The 18842-nt window shown below is 43.0% G+C and overlaps 1 protein-coding gene across 2 annotated transcripts in view; it reads right to left on the bottom strand.

Annotated features, from left to right (window-relative positions):
• Positions 1–18842, bottom strand: part of FA2H (fatty acid 2-hydroxylase) — a 718995-nt gene that overhangs the window by 429306 nt on the left and 270847 nt on the right. For both annotated transcript variants that reach the window (XR_013603655.1, XM_078669850.1), the window contains exon 2: positions 14876–14974. Coding sequence is in view for 1 of the 2 variants with exons in the window: in XM_078669850.1 (XP_078525976.1) it covers positions 14876–14974 (99 nt within the window). In the remaining variant the exon portion in view is untranslated. The remainder of the gene's footprint in view (positions 1–14875; positions 14975–18842) is intronic.

Raw genomic sequence — 18842 nt, 5'->3', positions numbered from 1 at the left:
AAACACATTGCCTACCTATATTCATGATTATCCCTCCTTCAAACCCAGCAACCTCAAATATTCCACTCATACCTACGCACAGACTGAACACTGACCAGACAAATCGCAGCATACCACCCTTAAAGAACTCTTTAAGGTATCTCATGACAGTCATCGCTAGCTCTTCACACTCAACGGAAAGTCTTACCCTTAAAGGCTGCAAGACAAAACACCTTGAACTACACGTTCAAGAATGGTGAATGGCTACAATATCATAAAACTCCTCCTTCCGACAACCTGTAGCCTCTGCTCACTTAGCTCTTCAGCTATTACTCACCCACTTTGTCTACCAAATGACCACCTTCCACTTGATTTATAAACCATATAAAATTAGTACAGTTTTTCTACGGAAATGGCCGACCTCAACATAATCAAACATACCACTTCAATAACATCCTATATGAGACTTCACCACTCCAAAGCATTTTTCACCAAGTAACCAAAGAGCTTATCAACATCTTTGACATCACCAACCTCAAGAAACAAGTCACTCCCAAGGAAACCCCAAGCCTGGTCTTCGTCTCGTGCAGTCCCCTAACTGCTAACCTGTATATCAGTGAACTGGCCATGCCAATTTGCTCTTTTCACCCACCTCACTCTCCTCATTGGACTCTCTCACTCTCAGCCCGATTGCCTGCATTGATGCCCACACCCCACTGAAACTAGAGTCTATCACAATCCAAGCTGTCTGGACCTTGGCACACACAAAGAAACGACAGTAAAAGTCCTTCCACAAGCAAGAAAAAATATGGTGCAATTTCCAACTCCAACAAAATCTGAAAAACTGTAAATGATCTGCTACATACATGCAGTAACCCAGTCACTAGAACCTAAGCTGCCTCCTAAAAATGAACCACTACAGAAGGTTCAGGGAGTGGCACAACCTTCTTTAAAGGCATTAACTAGCACATAAACATGCTCCCAGAAACTCCAACAACACTCAGTTGATGGATGCAACACTTCAAACAATTCTGAAAAATGAGATCAAACACCAAGCAAACAGAATCAGGCAGATTACCACCATAACAGTGAACACATTATACAAAATCCCAAGTTCGCCAACGCATAGATGCTCTCAGTCACAGACCTAACGACATTCTCACAGTCTCATTGCCACCACATTATGAATATGACATTCTCACATTTGCCATTTCGAAATTGATTGCAGGAAAATCATTCACACCTCATCTAAACATAATCAATGTTTCCCACAAGGTACTTTCATTAACAAAGTTGATACATACTCTTGATACCGAAGAAAGCAAATTAAATCCTATCACTCTCCTACCAATTAACAGGCACAAAATCGAAAAAAAGAGTTACCATCCAACCGCAAGACTATATCAGCTGCAACCTTGTATAGCGGCTCACGTTAGATCTAAATACCCCACACCTGAGGAGCCAGGGAGTAAAATGGCCGCACTGTAGTGAGGCTCTTGCTGTTAGAGGCCAAATCCATCAACATATGCACTGTATTGCCTCCGAAATCTGCAGTAGTGGCACAAGTGGAGTAGCGGAAACCGATGCACTGAAATTAAAAATTGGAATGAGAATGTGTTGGAATTGGTTACCACTGCATACGGCCTGGGATGCACGAAGGCAGCCGTGCAGTGAGAATGACACTTCCGAGAATAGCTCAGCACGGGAACTTGGCAGAGGAAAGAACCAGGGAAGCCTGATAATGTCACACAGCCAAAGATTACGGGCCAGGGAGCCAAGAACATAAATAAGACGGGAGACCTCATGATCGAACCGGTAAGTACTGGTCTGCTGGCACCAGCGTGAGACAGCAGATGATGCCCCCCGTTTTATGGGCATGCCCGGGAAGGCCCGGCCCACTCGGGCGATTGCCCTGGAAGGAGAGTGATAGATCTGTTGGCACACAGACATGTGCTAAGGTTCACTTCTGGGGTGCCACAACGGCTAGTACTGGAAGCGGCGTAGTCCTGAAACCGACTTTAGTGCTCCCCAACTAGAGATGTTACTGGTATTGGAAGGGTTAAGTTCAGGGGAAACATCCTTTACGACGCGACTTTTACCACGCAGTACCTTTACAACACAGGTTTTTCAACGCAAGTCATTACAACGACTTGCGCTGGGGGCGCTCTAGGATAGGTAATAGTTTAATTTACTATCCAACACCTTCCCTACTATCCACGGGGACTGGAGTTGGAATAGTAAATTAAACTATTCACTATCCAGCACCCCCCAAACGCAAGTCGTTGTAACGACTAGCGTTGAAAAACCTGCGTTGTAAAGGCATGCGTGTTAAAAGCATGCGTTGTAACAACGTACATCCCACGTTCAGTAGCAGGTGTCAAACATTATTGTAAAAATGACAGTCATGGATTGTTGTTTCAAAGCTTTTCTTATAAATCCTTAATAGGCAGTTCACATATAACATGCCATAAATAAATTTAGTAGCAAAGAGTACAGATCATAAGTACAGAAAACTGTATAGTTCTGAATTAAATCTGGAATAGATTGGCCATCTAGGAGTGAGGGATGGGGTCTCTCTCTACATAGAAATCTGCACGCTCCTTTATAGGACTTTGGACAAAGGCATTCATGCATTTGTATATGAGTACATGGTTCTCAGGGGGTACTCCAATAGTGAATGAGCAAGAAGAAACATTTTACAGCAAAATACATTCAAAGTTTCTCTCGTAGTAAACAATGCATTGGGTTTACAGACATCCTTACAGTTTACTCGAGCTATTCATCTGATACATTGTATGGCAATACCCTGGGACAGTTGAAAAGTCCTTGGTTAGGTACAGTGGGAGAAACATTTCTGAGAACAATTCTCTATTTGTTGGTGTGAGACTATTAACTCTTTATTTAGAACATGAAGAACAGCAACAGTTAACATGTTTCAGACAATGCCATTGGTGCAAAATGGAGGATAGTGTAAACACACTATCTCTCTCTTGAGAAGTGTGCCCCACCGTGACCACACTTCAACACACCAATAATGGGCAAATCTGATGCGAGGCAAGCAAAATTACAATTTGACACCAGGCGTGCACCAAAACCTGCAAGCTTCCAAAGCAGTGTGATTGATCCTAAAGAGCCTAACCTGGAGGTGGAAGGCAGCAGAGATGAAATGAGACAGTTCTCTGAGACATGCAGGAGAGCCTTCATTCTATCAATAACAAAATGAATACCCTCTCCGCTCGAATGGACTCCATAGCCCACAAAATGGAAAAACATGATGACGGACTGATGGCAGCAGAACAGAGGATGTCAAAAACATAGGACAGCTGTTATATCTAAGGTTTCTACCTTACATCTTCCCTGTTTCTCTGCCTCTGTTGTTCAGCCAGTGTGAGTGGAATGTTAGTGTGGATGTGATGTCATTGGAATGTTGGGTATGCTGTGAGTGGACTGTCAGTTGGATCCTGGGCTGAGCAGCAGAGAGGCTGCTCCTGGTGGGGATTTGATTATATATACTGGAAACCTATCTTACCATTTAAGAACAATACACTTGTCATCTGTAACCTAACCAAGTCTACTGGAACTCCTTACCAACGACACAACATAAATTGGTGACGAGGTGGATCAAAACTACGCGTGAGGACCTTCTTCAAGCTTCTTAAGGACCTTTGACAAGCTTCTTAAAGGTACTTTTATTCAAGCTTCTACTTAAAAAGAACCTAAGTAAGGATTTTATGCCCTCCTGCCCCACCAGTGTCCAAATTTCACTGGACAGCCCATGGACAAGGCGTAAGTTTCTGGTTTATGCGTGTAACAAGAGGGAGAGAGAGGACTAGATAGCTAGTCCGTGTCCCCGAGGGTTTATATGTGATTAATCAAAGAGGACTAGCTTAAGTTGACCAAAGTGTTGCAGTACTCTAATTAGTTCTGTCACGGGCACCTTGTTGGTGTATTCATGAAGCCCTCACCCACCAACCTAGTTGGTGGCATGCTTCATCATCGGGCCCACCCAGTGACACCTAGTATGTCCCGGGTGTGCTACGACGCCTGTTTACAGCGGAGCTGGTATATTGCTGAGAGTGCAGTGAGTGAGGTTGAGTGAGTTGTGATTTAAAACGGCTTGGTGGTGGTCCCAGTACCCGAGGGTAAATTAAATTTTAATAACTGGGCCGTCACCAGCGGTTAAAAGTATCATATTACTTTATACATGCTACCCTGTTATTAATGTAATTTTGCATGGCATGCAGGTTTTCTACATTTTCTATCTGTACTTTGATGTGGAGCATTTCTCCTTTTCCTCGGTTCTGTGAAAACATTTTACTTACAGTGCCTTTATTATATTGTGCGCAGGTTTTCATATGTGGTCTAATTTGAGGTGTGACTGAATTTTTTACTTTGTAGTTCAGTTTACCCAGATTGCACTTTCCCTGCATTTTCAAATGTGGTCTAACTTTAGGTGGGACTGTATCTTAGATTTACTTTGTGGTGCAGCTCATCCAGATCGCATTTCCTCTACATTTTCAATTGTGGTCTAACTTGAGGTGGGATTGTACTTCTGTTTTATGTGTGGTGCAGCTCACTCAGATCACACTTTCTTTGCTGCCTTATTTTTAATTTCTGTGTTTTAATTTAGCTCCTATGCTTTTGTGGTCTAATTTGAGGTGTGAGTGTACTTTTATCTTCTGTGTTGTACAGTTCACTGAGATAGCATTTTCTTTGCATTTACTGTTTGGGGATTCACATTTTACATTTTCACTACATGTGTTGGGTGTACGCCACCTGTTTTTGCTTTGTTTTGGGTGTCTCCACTCTTTGCTTTATTTCCTGTTAAGGTGTTTTCACTCGCTATTTACTTAATTATTGCTTTCTGGTAGGGTGTGATCACCCATCATTTACGTATTTGCTTACTGGTAGGGTGTAGCCACCCGTTATTTAATTCTGATTGCTTTCTGTTTTAAGTGCTGGTCACCCATTGCTTCTTTTGTTGTGTTGTTTTCCTTCTTCATGGTTTTGTGTTCAGTGGTTGCATGCTTCTTGCCAGTTTGACCAGTTGGAGTAGTTGTGGTGGTTACACTGGTGCATTACCTCTTTGTTAGTTTTCGTAGTATACTTACTTCTTGTTTATGTATATGTTTCCTTCCTTTTGAAACTTTCTGCTTCAATTTTCTCTGCTAAGGAAGGAGATGTGTGTCTTTTCTAATTTGCATATTCCTTTTGGGTTGTATTCTTTGCCATACATTTCACACTTTGTGTTTTACTACATATTTTCTTTTACTTTATTTGCTTCTTTTTAACATCACGTTTCACCTTTCTTATTTTAGAATGTGTTTCATATTTATATACAATTGTGATTTTTCTGCTGCATTTTCTTTGGTATTACTGTGATGTTACTGCAATGTCACTATTTATAATTGCTTTCTCTTTGTTCATTTTTATAAAGAGGGAAGGTGTGTTATATCTAAGGGTTCTACCTTACACCTTCCCTGTTTCTCTGCCTCTGCTGTTCAGCCAGTGTGAGTGGAATGTTAGTGTGAATGTGATGTCATTGGACTGTTGGGTATGCTGTTAGTGGACTGTCAGTTGGATCCTGGGCTGAGCAGCAGAGAGGCTGTTCCTGATGGGGCTTTGAGTATATATACTGGAAAACCTATTTTACCATCTAAGAACAATAAACTTATCATCTGTAACCTAACCAAGTCTACTGGAACTCCTTACCTACGACACAACAACAGCATTGCTACAAAACACGGATAAAGTGTTTCAGGTCAAAGAGGCAAAAATTAGGATTTAGAGGCAAGATATCACTGCAACAATCTACACATACTGATAGTTCCACAGTCAACTAACACAGGCAGGTTGGAGGAGTATGTTGAATGCCTGCTTGTAACACTGTTTATTTCAGAGGCCTTCTCCTGTCGCCAAGTGACGTAGGGAGCTTACAGGACCCTGGCAGCAAGATCTCAGATCTGAGCCATGGAGCTCTCCATTATAGCGTGACTGCTTTACTTTACAGACTGAGACACTGCCCTCCAACTAGTCCGGTAAATACACACCCTGGCACTTAAGGGCAATAAGATATTGCTGTTCCAAGAATTCCCAGTGGCAGTACTGAAAGCGCACCAGTAGTTCTTGTCCATAAAAAAGCAACTGATGAAAGAGGACATTTTTAAAGCATTGCTGTGCCCCCTCTTGTCTCAAGATCACTTACCACCAAAAGCACCATTTATTCCAGACCAGCAAAAAGCTGCACAATATTTGATGAGAGCCACAAGGAAGAACACTCAATGACATTGCCTGCTCTACTTGGCTGACCCTAAAACTGACCACAATGACACAGAATGACAGCCTGACAGGCACCAGCACTATACAGCCCCAGTGATCGAACTACATCAGTATAACATCGGTCAATACCATATTCTGCACACGTCTGTCATCATAATCCTTAGTCTACTACGTTTGCACACACCAATAACCCTGCATAAGGCACACAAAGGTGACCATTATATGTCCTCCAACCCCTTCACAATCTACAGCCGATTCATGGGTCTAACCTACATAGGTAACACCCTTAGTTAAACAAATTGTAGTTTGGCATGTGTAGTCTTTAGACACAGGACTAAGCTGGATATTTGTTATGGTTTATGGTTTGTCCTGGTGCACTTGGGATGCCAATGTAGGTGAGATGGGTTGGGAGTATTGTTTGAAGGAATCCTTAAGTTTCATAACACGCTTAACTATTACACAAGGAGAGGCATGCCCACTTATGCCCTGGTGGGGTTCAATTATTATATTTCAGTGGCATACATGACTCTGTGCTATTCTGCGCCTCTCTACTCCTGCACAGACTCCCAAACTCCCCTATGCCAATCCAGACGCTGCTCTCATGCTGGTAATAGTCAGCATGAGAGAAGCATCGGGATTGGTCTGAGCAGCCTGGTTTGATGCTCAGCCAAGCTCTGTGAGCCTGTGCCTGTTTTCCACCTGGCTGTGCAGCACAGCTCGGGAAGTGAGATCTAAGTGCGCCTGTTGGTTTGGCCGTCCTAAGACGGCTGGCCAAACTGACATGCGCACTTGCAGCAGTGCCCACCTCTTCTCCTATCTTCTGCTGTCCAATAAGGTGGCCCAGCCTCACCTTGCTCTAGATTCGTCTCAGCGAGGAAAAAAAAAATGATAATAAGCTGTTTTATGTTCATTTTATTTTTCATGCCTTCACTGCTGAGAGAGCAGTGGGCGACCCTCCTCCGCCTTCACCGCAAGCTTTGTTTAAACTCTTCTGAGTAGAATTACCTTTGTACCATTCTTGTCAGCTTAACCATGCCTCAATTGGATTAGATAAACCTATTTGCTGAGCTTCGGATCCACAATTTTGATGCACAGCCCTTTGAAATTTCTCGGGCAATCATCAAGGATGCCCCCCTTTCACCTATCCTCTGTGCGCAGGCAGTCTTGCCTCTGGCTGCCACACTCAGGCATCACCGCTCTTAGGTTGCTCTGCATATCTTTAGCTGTTTATATGCAGATGACAATGACACTATAACTTAGAGACCCAAGCATAGGTTTAAACATGGTGATATGTGAATATATATAATGTGAAACTCTATCTGGGATGCAATCAATTGAGAGAAATCTCAGAACTTCGCACTTACTAAGGTTTGTTTCTCCAGATTTCTCAATGGTGTAGTGCACTGATTCCCTCAGATATCTTGTGATTTGGGTACATTGAGATTCACAAGTGGTGGTATAAGAGAACTATTGGTAACGCTCCCCAAGATTACAGAAAGGGTCTTTCGGTGGATAGTCCTCCTGCTGTCCCTGGGTGGGTATATAGGCCTTTTGAAAATGGTCATCTTATGTATTTATTTATTTATTTATTTATTATAAAGTTTTGTATAGCGCGAACAAGACCCGTGGGTATCAGAGCTCTTTACATAGAAGTAGGATAAAGATTAACAAGAATAGTAACCATTAAACAACATATAGATATGAGGTAGATAATTATATGGCTTTAGGGGGGTGCTTATATATCTACATTCCATTCGAGTGAGTCCTTTACATTAAGAGGTACTGTAAGGCTGAATTTATATCAATTGCCATTTACGCCAACATATATGAGGTAGGAGGTTATATGGTTTCAGGATGTGAGATAATATATGAGTTCACATTGACATGAGGTAGCAGTTAGTATACAGCTTTATCACAAGGAGTGGCGTCAGTCTCGTACCATCATTTATCTTTAATCTTATTCATGTCGAGTCTTCCCTTTCTGATGACGTAAATGTTCTGTTTTAGGGCAGCATTAGATCACAATAATGATCCATAAAACTTCCCTATGTAAGGTATTTACTCATCAAGAAGCTCTTCACTTCCCGCTTAAATGTTGCAGTATTATGAGTCTTCCTAATGCTTGGAGGGAGTGAGTTCCAGAATCTGGGGGCAGCTTCTGAGAACGCTCTGTCATAAGTTTTTTTCTTTCGGAAGATGGCTGGCCGCAGCACCAACTCCTTGGCACTCCTAGCTGGTCTGTTGCCTCCTGACAGCTCAATTTTCTTGGATAGGTATCCAGGAGTATTGTAGTGGAGCGCTTTATGCGTGATACATGCTATCTTTAGTTGAATTCTGGCCTCATAGGGTAGCCAGTTTAATGCTTTCAGGTGAGGAGATATGTGGTCAAATTTCCTTGATCCAGAGATGAGTCTCACCGCTGCGTTGAGGCAAGCTTTTAGTGGTGCTGTGGATGTTTTTGGTAAGCCTGCTAAGGTGGTGCAACCATATTCAATCCTAGAGATAACTAAAGATTGGATTGCCAGTTTAAGATCTGCCTCTGAGATGAATGGTTTCAATTTTCTTAGGTAGTTCAGGTGGAAGCGGGCGCTTTTAGCCATTGAATTAATGTGAGCTTTCATGTCGAGATTCTCGTCTAAAGTGATTCCTAGCGACTTAGCTGAGTTGACTAGAGTCGGAGTGCAGTTGAGCGCAGTCACCAACTTGCTCCATTCCTTTATTTCCCTATGGCTCCTTGGTGGTGAAATTAGTAAGAACTCTGTTTTGTGAGCATTTAGCTTCAGATGATTGGTAGTTAACCATTGCAATGCCATTTTTAATGTTTCATTCATTAGCTCAATGTCTTCAAGGGAGGCGATCTTTATATATATTTGCGTGTCATCCGCATACATATGATAGGATATCTGTGAGTTTCTGAGAATTTCTGTAAGAGGCTCGACATACAAGTTAAACAGGTCAGGGGATAGTGTCGATCCTTGTGGGACTCCGATTGAGTTAGGGCATGGTGGTGAAATTGATTGGTTGACCAGGAATCGTTGTGTTCTGTTCCGTAGGAAAGAGTCGAACCATTTCAGCACATTTCCAGACAATCCCATCCTGTCCTGTAGCCTAGTCAGTAATGCTTCATGATTTACTGTGTCAAATGCCGATGACAGGTCCAGGAGAATCAGTAAGCATGCTTGATTTTGGTCAAGGGCCTGTAGCGCGTCATTAACAATATGGAGGATCGCTGTTTCCGTGCTATGCCCTGATCTGAATCCTGATTGGCATTCATCTAGTAGGGAGAACTTAGTGATGTGTTGGCTCAGTTGGCCCTGCACGCATTTCTCAATTAGTTTGGCCAATAAAGGGATGTTGGTCACTGGGCGAAAGTTATTCGGATCTGTTGCATCCGCTGTCGGTTTTTTGATCAAGGGAACAACTTGACCTGTTTTTAGGCAGTCCAGGAGGATCCCTTGTGATAATGATGCGTTTATTATTTTGGTCCAGATTGGCACCACAATATGGCTGATTTCTCTTAAGCATTTCGCGGGTAGAGGATCTAATGTAATCAAATGTAACTAAGATGTGTAACATGGGCAGGTAGGCAAGCGAAGATTATCTGGGACACACTTACACTGCAATTCTGGAAGGGGGGTTTAAAGTCCCATGACCCGGAACTTTACCTTTTATGCGCTCAGGCACACTTCACCTATTACTTGCATTGCCCGTCCCCACACATCACACATAGTAATTGTGACGGACAGTGAAGCCCCCACCCAGCTCAATTCTATCATTGGTACCCCAGTTTCTTGTTTGGATGACAAAATATCCACATGGAGATGAAGTGTTAGGGCATGGGAGGGGCTGGCTAAGAGGGCTGGGAACCGAAACCAGCCATGGCAAACAGCCCGGCCGGCCCCCGGGGGGCGGGAGGGTGTGCTAGTGGAAAGCATGACTCCCGTCTCACCGCTGCCACTTTTGTTACAGGGGCCTGATATTGCAGCTGTGCTGCAAAACCGGCCCGGTAATAAAAACACACCCCTTGGGGTCCAAACCCACCCCCAACCTAGCAGCTCACCGGGGAAATGCACGGTGCCCGTCCCGGCCAGTCCGGCCGGGATGTTACTTACTCCCAACATATACCACTACACTATCATCCATGACTCTGTGCATGAAGGAGCCTAAGGCATGGTCACAACTTCAAAAGCTGGGTATTCTAAAATGGGGAGACCTCTATATCGATGACACTTTTGTTACACTTGAGGAATTGAGAGGACAGACTTGCGACACACCCTTAGATATATTCTTGCACTGCCGCCTGAGGGGCACCAGTGGGATAGCCACTCCTGACTTCCCAGTGGAGCCTGCCACCCTTCAGGTATTAGAAAAGTGTTGAACACAGCATCCACCACACACCTGATCTCTAATTTGTACGTGCTGGCTCAGGCAGACCTCCTAGAACAGGATCACTCTGCTAGGATCGGACGGGAGAAAGAAATGGGCTTAGACATAACAGTGAGCACCTAGAAATGTTGCTGTTCCCAAATGGGAAGAATCTCCTCAAGCAGCAAACCGTGAATTTTACATCACAAGTTTCTTCAGTGGGCATACTATACCCCCACGCCCTGTGTAGAAAATTAGAAATGGCCTCAGGGCAGTCTTGCAGTGCATGAGATGATGGCTACTGGATGCAAGTTTTTTACACCTAGTATGGGCATGTACCGCAATACTTAAATACTGGAGGGAGGTATTGGCTGCACTGTCCACAATGATTGAGTGTGACATTCCAATAGGCCCCTGAGTTGCCAGCTGGGATAGATTGCTGCGGTCGCTACAGCCCACAAGTAGCTCCATGCATTGGTGCTGCTGCTGGCCAAGAGACTAGTTGCCTGTTTCTGGGGCAGAGGTTGATGTCCAAAGCTCTAAAAATTGTCTGGACTCAGATATCTATTACAATGAGAAACTGGAGATCTATGCTGACCAGTCCTGCGTCCAGATCCAGGATATATGGATCCCACTACGAAGCTGCCCGGCACAATCCACCTCATTAAAACCTGAGCTATCTTGCATCAATCCCTGTAACCCTAGGTCTGAAATACCCCGGCTATATGTGAGATAAGCCGCATTGCGACGATTAGCAGAAGGGGCACAGAATTTCTAGTACAAAAGGGCTGGGTTTAGATGGGAAAAATGGGAGGCCAGTCACCTCTTAATGGTGATGATCTGATATACTACTCAGTACTTAGCTGTCGTTGATTGAGAGTGCACACCGCTAGTATTATCTGTCAAAATATGTGCTGCACAACATCAATACATTGCTATCCATGCAATATTGTATAGTGCAATGTCAACAGTAACCTTCTTTGTTGTAATGTTTTATTTCTCTTTAGTAAAAAAACAATACAGAAATACATGAATACATAAATAAATAATATCCAAAGACCAACGCGCGCGATTTACACTTCGGTGCACATCAAAGGCAGCAGCAATCCGTGCCTTCAAGGTCCTGCTAGATTCTCAGTCGCATTCATTATCATTCATCAGCAAGCCCAGATACATTTAGTCACAATGCAGGTTTGGCAACACTGTACTAAGCTTGTTTCCACCAACCTTTTCAATCAACAAATTGCCCGAATGGGCATCTTCAGCCATGGAGTGCCAATGATCTACGTTCATCTTGAGATTTTCAACTTGTGCACAGAGTTTACTGCAGTCCTTGTGATTAACAAGGCATATAATTTCACAAGTAGATCAGTGATATAGAACTCTAAATAATGGTTTGCACAATGAAGTGTATTAATGGCCTCAAAAACTCCCTGCACCATGCTTAAACTGACCCTATGAAGTCTGAACAAACCTTGATTACCCACATCAAACCAGCCCAGAAACAGGTATGTCTTTCTGAAACAAGCCTGGATAGGTTCCATGCTTCACAAATGCAACCTCTCCTTCAAACCCAGAGAACCTGATGAAGCGCTTCTTCAATACTAAGCCAAACCCTACCTTCTAGATTTCAAAATCCCACCCAAGAGCAGGTTCTGCCTTATCTGGGTGGTTTTATAGCACTACGCACCTGCATCCTTGTCTCTTCCTTGGCTACATGGAATGGAGTCTTGCATGCTACAGCCCACCTCGTCAAAAGATTATAAACCACTAGACTTTAAATACTGAAGCCACCAGAATCAGCCGCAGCCTCACTCCATGCTTGGAACCTGCTGAGGTCCAAACACACAGCCGTCTTGAATGCATGCACATTCACGTGATTTTATAGTGCAGATATCACCCAAAGATGTTAAGGCGCTTTACAACAGACATGTAGAATTACATAGGGCACATAAATGACACCGTCATAAATAATGAGCAACAGAATGAATAAAAAGGTGTAAGGCTAGGAAAGTGCCAAATAATATTGTGCTACAGAGGTAAATATTAGTGCACTGATCAGTGAGGACATTCCCCAAAAGTGAGAGAGCTTTAGTTCAGGAATAGAGCATTACATCAGGCGCAGAAATTACACATTTATAAATTACGAGCAATGGAATGAAAACATAAAGTAAACATCCAGTAACAAAATGAAAACATGCAAGGCAAGGAAAATATCAAATAAAATTGAGATAAAGAGGTAAGTGTACATACTCGGATCAGTGCTTCGGCTCAGAGGTAAAGAATTCTAGGTTCTGGTCGCGCTCCTTTAAAAGGATTTGTCCATAAATCATTCCTTTTTAAAGGTTGGGGTTCTAGAATCTAAGCTTGATCATTCCATGATGCTCTAGGCTCAGCAGAAATCTTTAATTGAGCAGCCAGGTAATGTGCAGTAGATGTGTGAAGGCCAATGTGGGTGATGTACACTATTTTGTACACAGCTCTGTCTTCAGTGGGAAGCCAGTGGAGTGTTAACAATTCAAGTGAGATATGGTCTTCCTTTTGGCCCCAGAGACAAAACGTGGTGCCACATCTAAAACTGTTTTTACTGGAGTGAGATGAATTTGAGCAAGGCTACTCAATAGAGAACTGTAGTAATCAAATCTATTCAGTACCAATGATTGAGTCCGTTTTGAGATCTTGCAAAGCAGCCGATTCCCCAAAGAAGATGCAATTGAATGTGTGCATTTCTGACCAATGTGTTAGCTTGAATCAGTCTTTTGTCAAGGTTGACTCCTAGTGATTTGACAGCATGGAACATGGTAGATTTGCAGGTGAGGATGTTGATTGAGTCTAACGAGGATTGTAGTGATAGTGGTGATCGAGAAGCAGAAATGAGGAGAAAGCCACCTTTGGAGGCATTTGATTCTGAATGTTGAGAAGTCATCCAATATTGAACAATGTTGGTAAGGTGGGAGATGTTTTGGGAGTCCTTTTGATACTTTTAAACTCCATCTGAGCCCTTTCCGCAATGTTATGTACATCACTCTATTGTTTCCTAGCTAGGGATGAACTATATGCATATTAATACCAACAGTAAAGATAACTTTTCGTCATCTGGGATACATTTTTAACATAAGTGATGCAGTGAACTAGGTGAGAGGAATATTTGTAATGGGAAATAATGCAATAACCCTCCTGAATATTAGTCAAAACAGTGAATAATACAGTGAATGAGTAATATAGTACCTAAACTGCTAGATGAACTTTGAATATGTTATTCATCGATTCAACTTCAAGGTAGTTTCAGAAGGTTAGTGCTATACCTCAACTCGGAGGTAGTACTGGAACGTTAGGGTTGTAACGTCTCAGCTGGAAGATAGAGGTGCAAGGTTAGTGAGATGTATAGTTGGATAGTTAGGCCTAGCTTTACTAATTTTCCGCATAAAGCAGGGCTACAGCCAACTTTGCAGTGCTGAGTTGCGCAAGAGTGAAACCATGCAGAGCCATATCTACTAAGATTAATCTGCTCTGCTGTCATGCTCCTGTTCAGAGGTGAGGGTGCACTAGCCTGATCTACAATTTGCACTGGAAGCAAATCCCTCCAGTTCCAATTCATGTGCTTAGACAAACTCAGAATGATCCCACATATTGGAAGTGTATTGTGCGCTGCAGCATATATGCAATATATTGAAATGTTTGCGAGAAGAACACATTTACCCCTGTTTACACCTGCTTCAAGCAGCTGGTTTTAATGTAAAGCCTAGTCAAGTTCTCTTAGTAGACTTGGCTTTGTGTCAATACCTTTAGGTGTTTGCCTTGATCTGCCAAGCAGCTATGCAATGAGGAAAAACCACATATTAAGTGCAAAGAGTATTGTGAGCTGAATAGTAAATGCCATGTGATGCTTCGTGTTGTTCTGAGCTGGCGCAAAACCTTATTCATTCTGGCCCTTAGTTTTATAACTTGTAATTTATTAGGTTTAGTTAGGAATAGTGGTTTATTGTCTCACCTGGGAAGCAAACTTCCAAGGTTGAAGATATAGCATCACAACTGTGAGGTAGTAGTGGTGTTGTGCTTTACCTGGGTGGAGGAATGGTAATAACAGTGTTATATCATTGCACTTGTGAGATAGAATTGGAAGGTTAGAGCTTCAGTACCACGCATGGGAGAAGAAATTGTTATATGTATTGTGCATATGAATTGCAAGGTTGATGGCTGGAAAGTAAAAATGGAAGATGAGTAGTGCAGGGACCTCTCCACTTGTACTCACATTGTCTGGATCCAGATCTGTAAACACGGCATCCTTATTTGAGTATTTCGTAGTCCGTGAATCATGTTCTACACTCTGTGTTGTTCGAACTCTTGGAAACTAGAAAAAACAAAAAAAAGAGAGGTGCGTTATAGTTGCTGAGCTCTATCAAGTGTGTGCATTTCCCAAGTACTGGACAGGTGGGATGAGCCACTGCTGCTGCTAAAACCAGAGTTAGAAACTGTGTCCTAGGGGACTTCACCATCTAACCCTGAATATACTGCTGCGTTCCAACAACCTACTCCTCACTTCTCTATCTCTGCGCAAGCAATACTGACTTTGATCAAAACCTGAAATGCTGAAATTTCCCACTCCCAGACTGGGTCGCATATATGAATTAAATCCTTTTCAAGATGTATAACATGAATATAAAGCAATGACAATACGGCCCACAAGGCTTCACTATACGTTTTACCTAAAAAACTTAATTTTAGGCCAGTTCTCATTGGCCCAGGTCCAGTTAGTCTGTTGACTGATCGGTTGTGCATCCAACTGCAGTGACCACTTAATAGACTGAAGTTTCTGCAGTAGGGAAAATGGGGGTTGAGGGGGCAGTCGACCACTTGGAGGTCTGCTACCAGGGGATATTGGGAGGGTGGTTCAGTCCAGGTGACTGCCATCTTGTTTGGGCGTTTTTTGTGTTTTGCGTAGTCTATGGTTTATATATCTGCTGTTTTTGGGCTCCCTGCCACCATTTTAAGTACAGGTGACCACGCCATTGGTGGCAGGGAGTCTTAGGTTATATCTTTTTGCAATTTTGGTACTTTTGGCAGTGAATCGCTTGTTTAGTTGAGGCTAGTATGGCTGTTGCAGAGGCAAAGGTGGCGGAGGCGATGCGGCTCCTGAAGGAGGCTGGATGCCTCGATTTAATTGTTGGCGGAGATGCCGGTGTGAGTGTGGACCACCCAGCGCGTCGGGCGTTAGACCACATTGTGGTCTGGGCATGTTTGCTATCTCACAAAATGTGAGCGGCACTGTCCACAGGGGGCAAAGTAAGTGAGAGGGGCCACTCGACAACACGTTGAGTGGGCCAGTGAGGTGCAAGGAGTTGTGGGGTCTCTGTAGCAGGGGCAGAACTGATAGAGCGCGCGAGGCCACCCGACCAACAGTTTTCGCCGTTTCCGGCTTCAGGGCCCATATACTTTTCAAATCACCATATACATCGATCAGGTGACTTCACGAGCTCTATCAAGTTGGTGTGTGTGTTCCCTGCTACCAAATTTCAGTGCACCCGACTTACCATCCACCGATGCAGGTGCCTAATGACCACAATGAATCAGGGAGCTAGCTGTAAAAGGAAAGCAGCAAAATACAAACCCAACCAATAACATTCAAATACTGTTTAAATGACCACGGACAACTGGAAGTTTTAAAATGTTTATCTAAAGTTCAATATTTTCTTGCATGAGATACAGTAAAATAAGGCAATCAATAACCAAGATAACGTAAATCACATAGGCAGAAAGAAATAATGACAGAGTAATCATCAAAGTATTAATACAATGTAACGAGAAAAGATACTATGCAAGTCAGTATTATCTAAAACAGGGATAGACTATGTGTGTGTGACTATAGGAGAGCTTATAATGAATAACACGCTTCACTTAAGGTGAAGGGACCTTTGAACAATCTAGGCAACGAAGTTCTAGACCATATCAGAAAATGACACACTGCTATGCAAAATATAATTTCTAACAATTGAGGAGACATAGGAATAACTTTGCAAAATTATAAATGACTGTTCAATAGTTGCGGAAAGGCATGGAAATATAACATATGCAATGTTGAACTTTATTCAAGCAAAAGTTAGAAATTCAGAAGGTGCAAGAATTTTAAGAAGTTCAGAGTAATATTTACCTAGAAAAAGGTGTGGAAACCAAACCCTGGCCACGGGTCAGTTAAGGACAGGAAACCCTCAAGGAAGGATACCCCTCAAAGGACAGCAGGTGCAGAATGGACACCCAGGACAGGATACCCTCGGAATAGGAATCAGGACAGGACCCTCAGGACAGGACAGCAAACCCTCAGGACAGGACCCTCTTCAGGACAGGACCAGAACCCACAGTTCGGAAGCAACGCCTGCGCTCCACCCGCTCTGCAGCTATCGATCAAGACCCCGATTGGGTCAGCGAACTCCCAGCTAAGTGCCTTGCCAGCACTTTAAGGTTCAGTAAAACCTTAGTCTATGGTCAATTTCGGACAGAGTGCTCCGCAGCGCTCTGTATCTTCAGTCACCTATTGAGTGCGTTGGGTCAGTGACAGGTCAGCTAAACCAGACAAGTCGGACGGTTCACTAGGTGAACCCAGGGTAGATATACAGTTTTGGGACAGTGTACCACCCCCCAATGTTGCAAAGTGTCAGAATCCCTCAATTTCGATTGGTCCTAAGGTAGGGTTTGGGTAACACACCAATCACAATACACGATTTGAAGCCTTCATTTACATATTTGGGTACCGCCTAGCAGATTTGGGGTTCCCATGAGCTAACAGTAGCGCAAAAATACAATGTATCATATAAGAAGCCACATTCGCTGTTCTCGCAGGGCAGAGGTGACTTTCTCAGGAGCATCTCGCCCATCACTGCCAGCTGGCTATGTTCCATCAGCCAAGGTCCCTCGTGCTGCCGAATGTCGCGCAGGCGCAGAAGGGACCCCCAATATGGCTCTCCTCTCACTCAGACCCCCATTTCCCGCGGTACATGAAAAGTAAGCGAAAACAAATTAATACATAATAATGTCATCATGAAAACACATCACAGGGTTTTTACTTTTAACTCATCATCAAGAAATAAACTTATGCATTTAAATGTTAGCTACATTGAGACGAGCACAAGAGCAGTGGCACGAGCAGTACCACATGATAAGCACAGCTATGAATTACGCATGCGCATAACTTTCCCTCCACTTCTGCAGACGCGTCAGGACACGTGAGTGTGGCTGACGCATGCGCAGTAACTAAAATACAAGCGGCGGCCATTTTAGAAGACATGGATTAAATTCATTAGAAATACACATAGGCAAGCGTCTTAAACTTTACTCAAACTCAATATAAATGTTAGTAAGACGTACATTTATTACCTTGTTATACATAAACGAGGTTCTTGATTTCGGCAAGCCGCAAAATATGCGAAGCTTTGCTTCATCAATCCCCTCTTTGATGATATCTACTATCATCACAAATTATAATGGAACCAGATGCCAACTTTCTTTCACACTTTATAAAGTTCTATTTCTTCCAGCAACCGTTCTAACTTTTCTCTTTCAGTTTTAGCAGGGTGAGAAGTTTTCACCTTTTTGTATATCTGATCATTCACTTCCTCTAATTCAATCTCATCCACACTTCGTTTCACTCCTCTTGCATTAACCTCGTGCTTTCTGGTGCGTTTGCGGTATTTACAGCATAAGAAAATGGAAAGTATAATAAGACCTATAATACCAATTGGCATCAGAATTTTGAATAATAAGCTTTTACCTATGCTAGCAAGCCAATGACCTACATTTGAGAGACCATCTACCAGTCTCTTCCAGGCACTATCAACCTCGAGTGGTTTGAGTTCCTTTGCCAAATTAGTAATGTTTTTCACATATCTTTTGATCTGTACACTTTTGTCCGGAATATAAGTGCAACAATGTTGCGCCTTCAACATCCGGCAGACTCCGCCCTCTTTCGCTAATAAGGTGTCAAGAGCAAGTCGATTTTGTAAAACCATTGATCTGATCGCAACCATTTCAGTATTGACCAGCAGAAATCCATGAGCTGTTTCAGTAGACAGCACATCTACTATAGTAGACAATTTGCAAATTCTGTGAGTGTTCAGAACCACTCCCATTCCAGGTATCAGTGCACTGAAAATACTACCCATAATTTCACCTATACTTTCTCTTTTACTACGCACTAAGCCATTAGTCTCTTCATTGCTTCCAGCTTT

This window comes from Lissotriton helveticus, chromosome 12, assembly GCF_964261635.1.
Source record: "Lissotriton helveticus chromosome 12, aLisHel1.1, whole genome shotgun sequence".
Classification (NCBI taxonomy): domain Eukaryota; kingdom Metazoa; phylum Chordata; class Amphibia; order Caudata; family Salamandridae; genus Lissotriton; species Lissotriton helveticus.
Note: the sequence above shows the minus strand (reverse complement) of the source record. Positions and strands in the feature narration are given on the sequence as shown.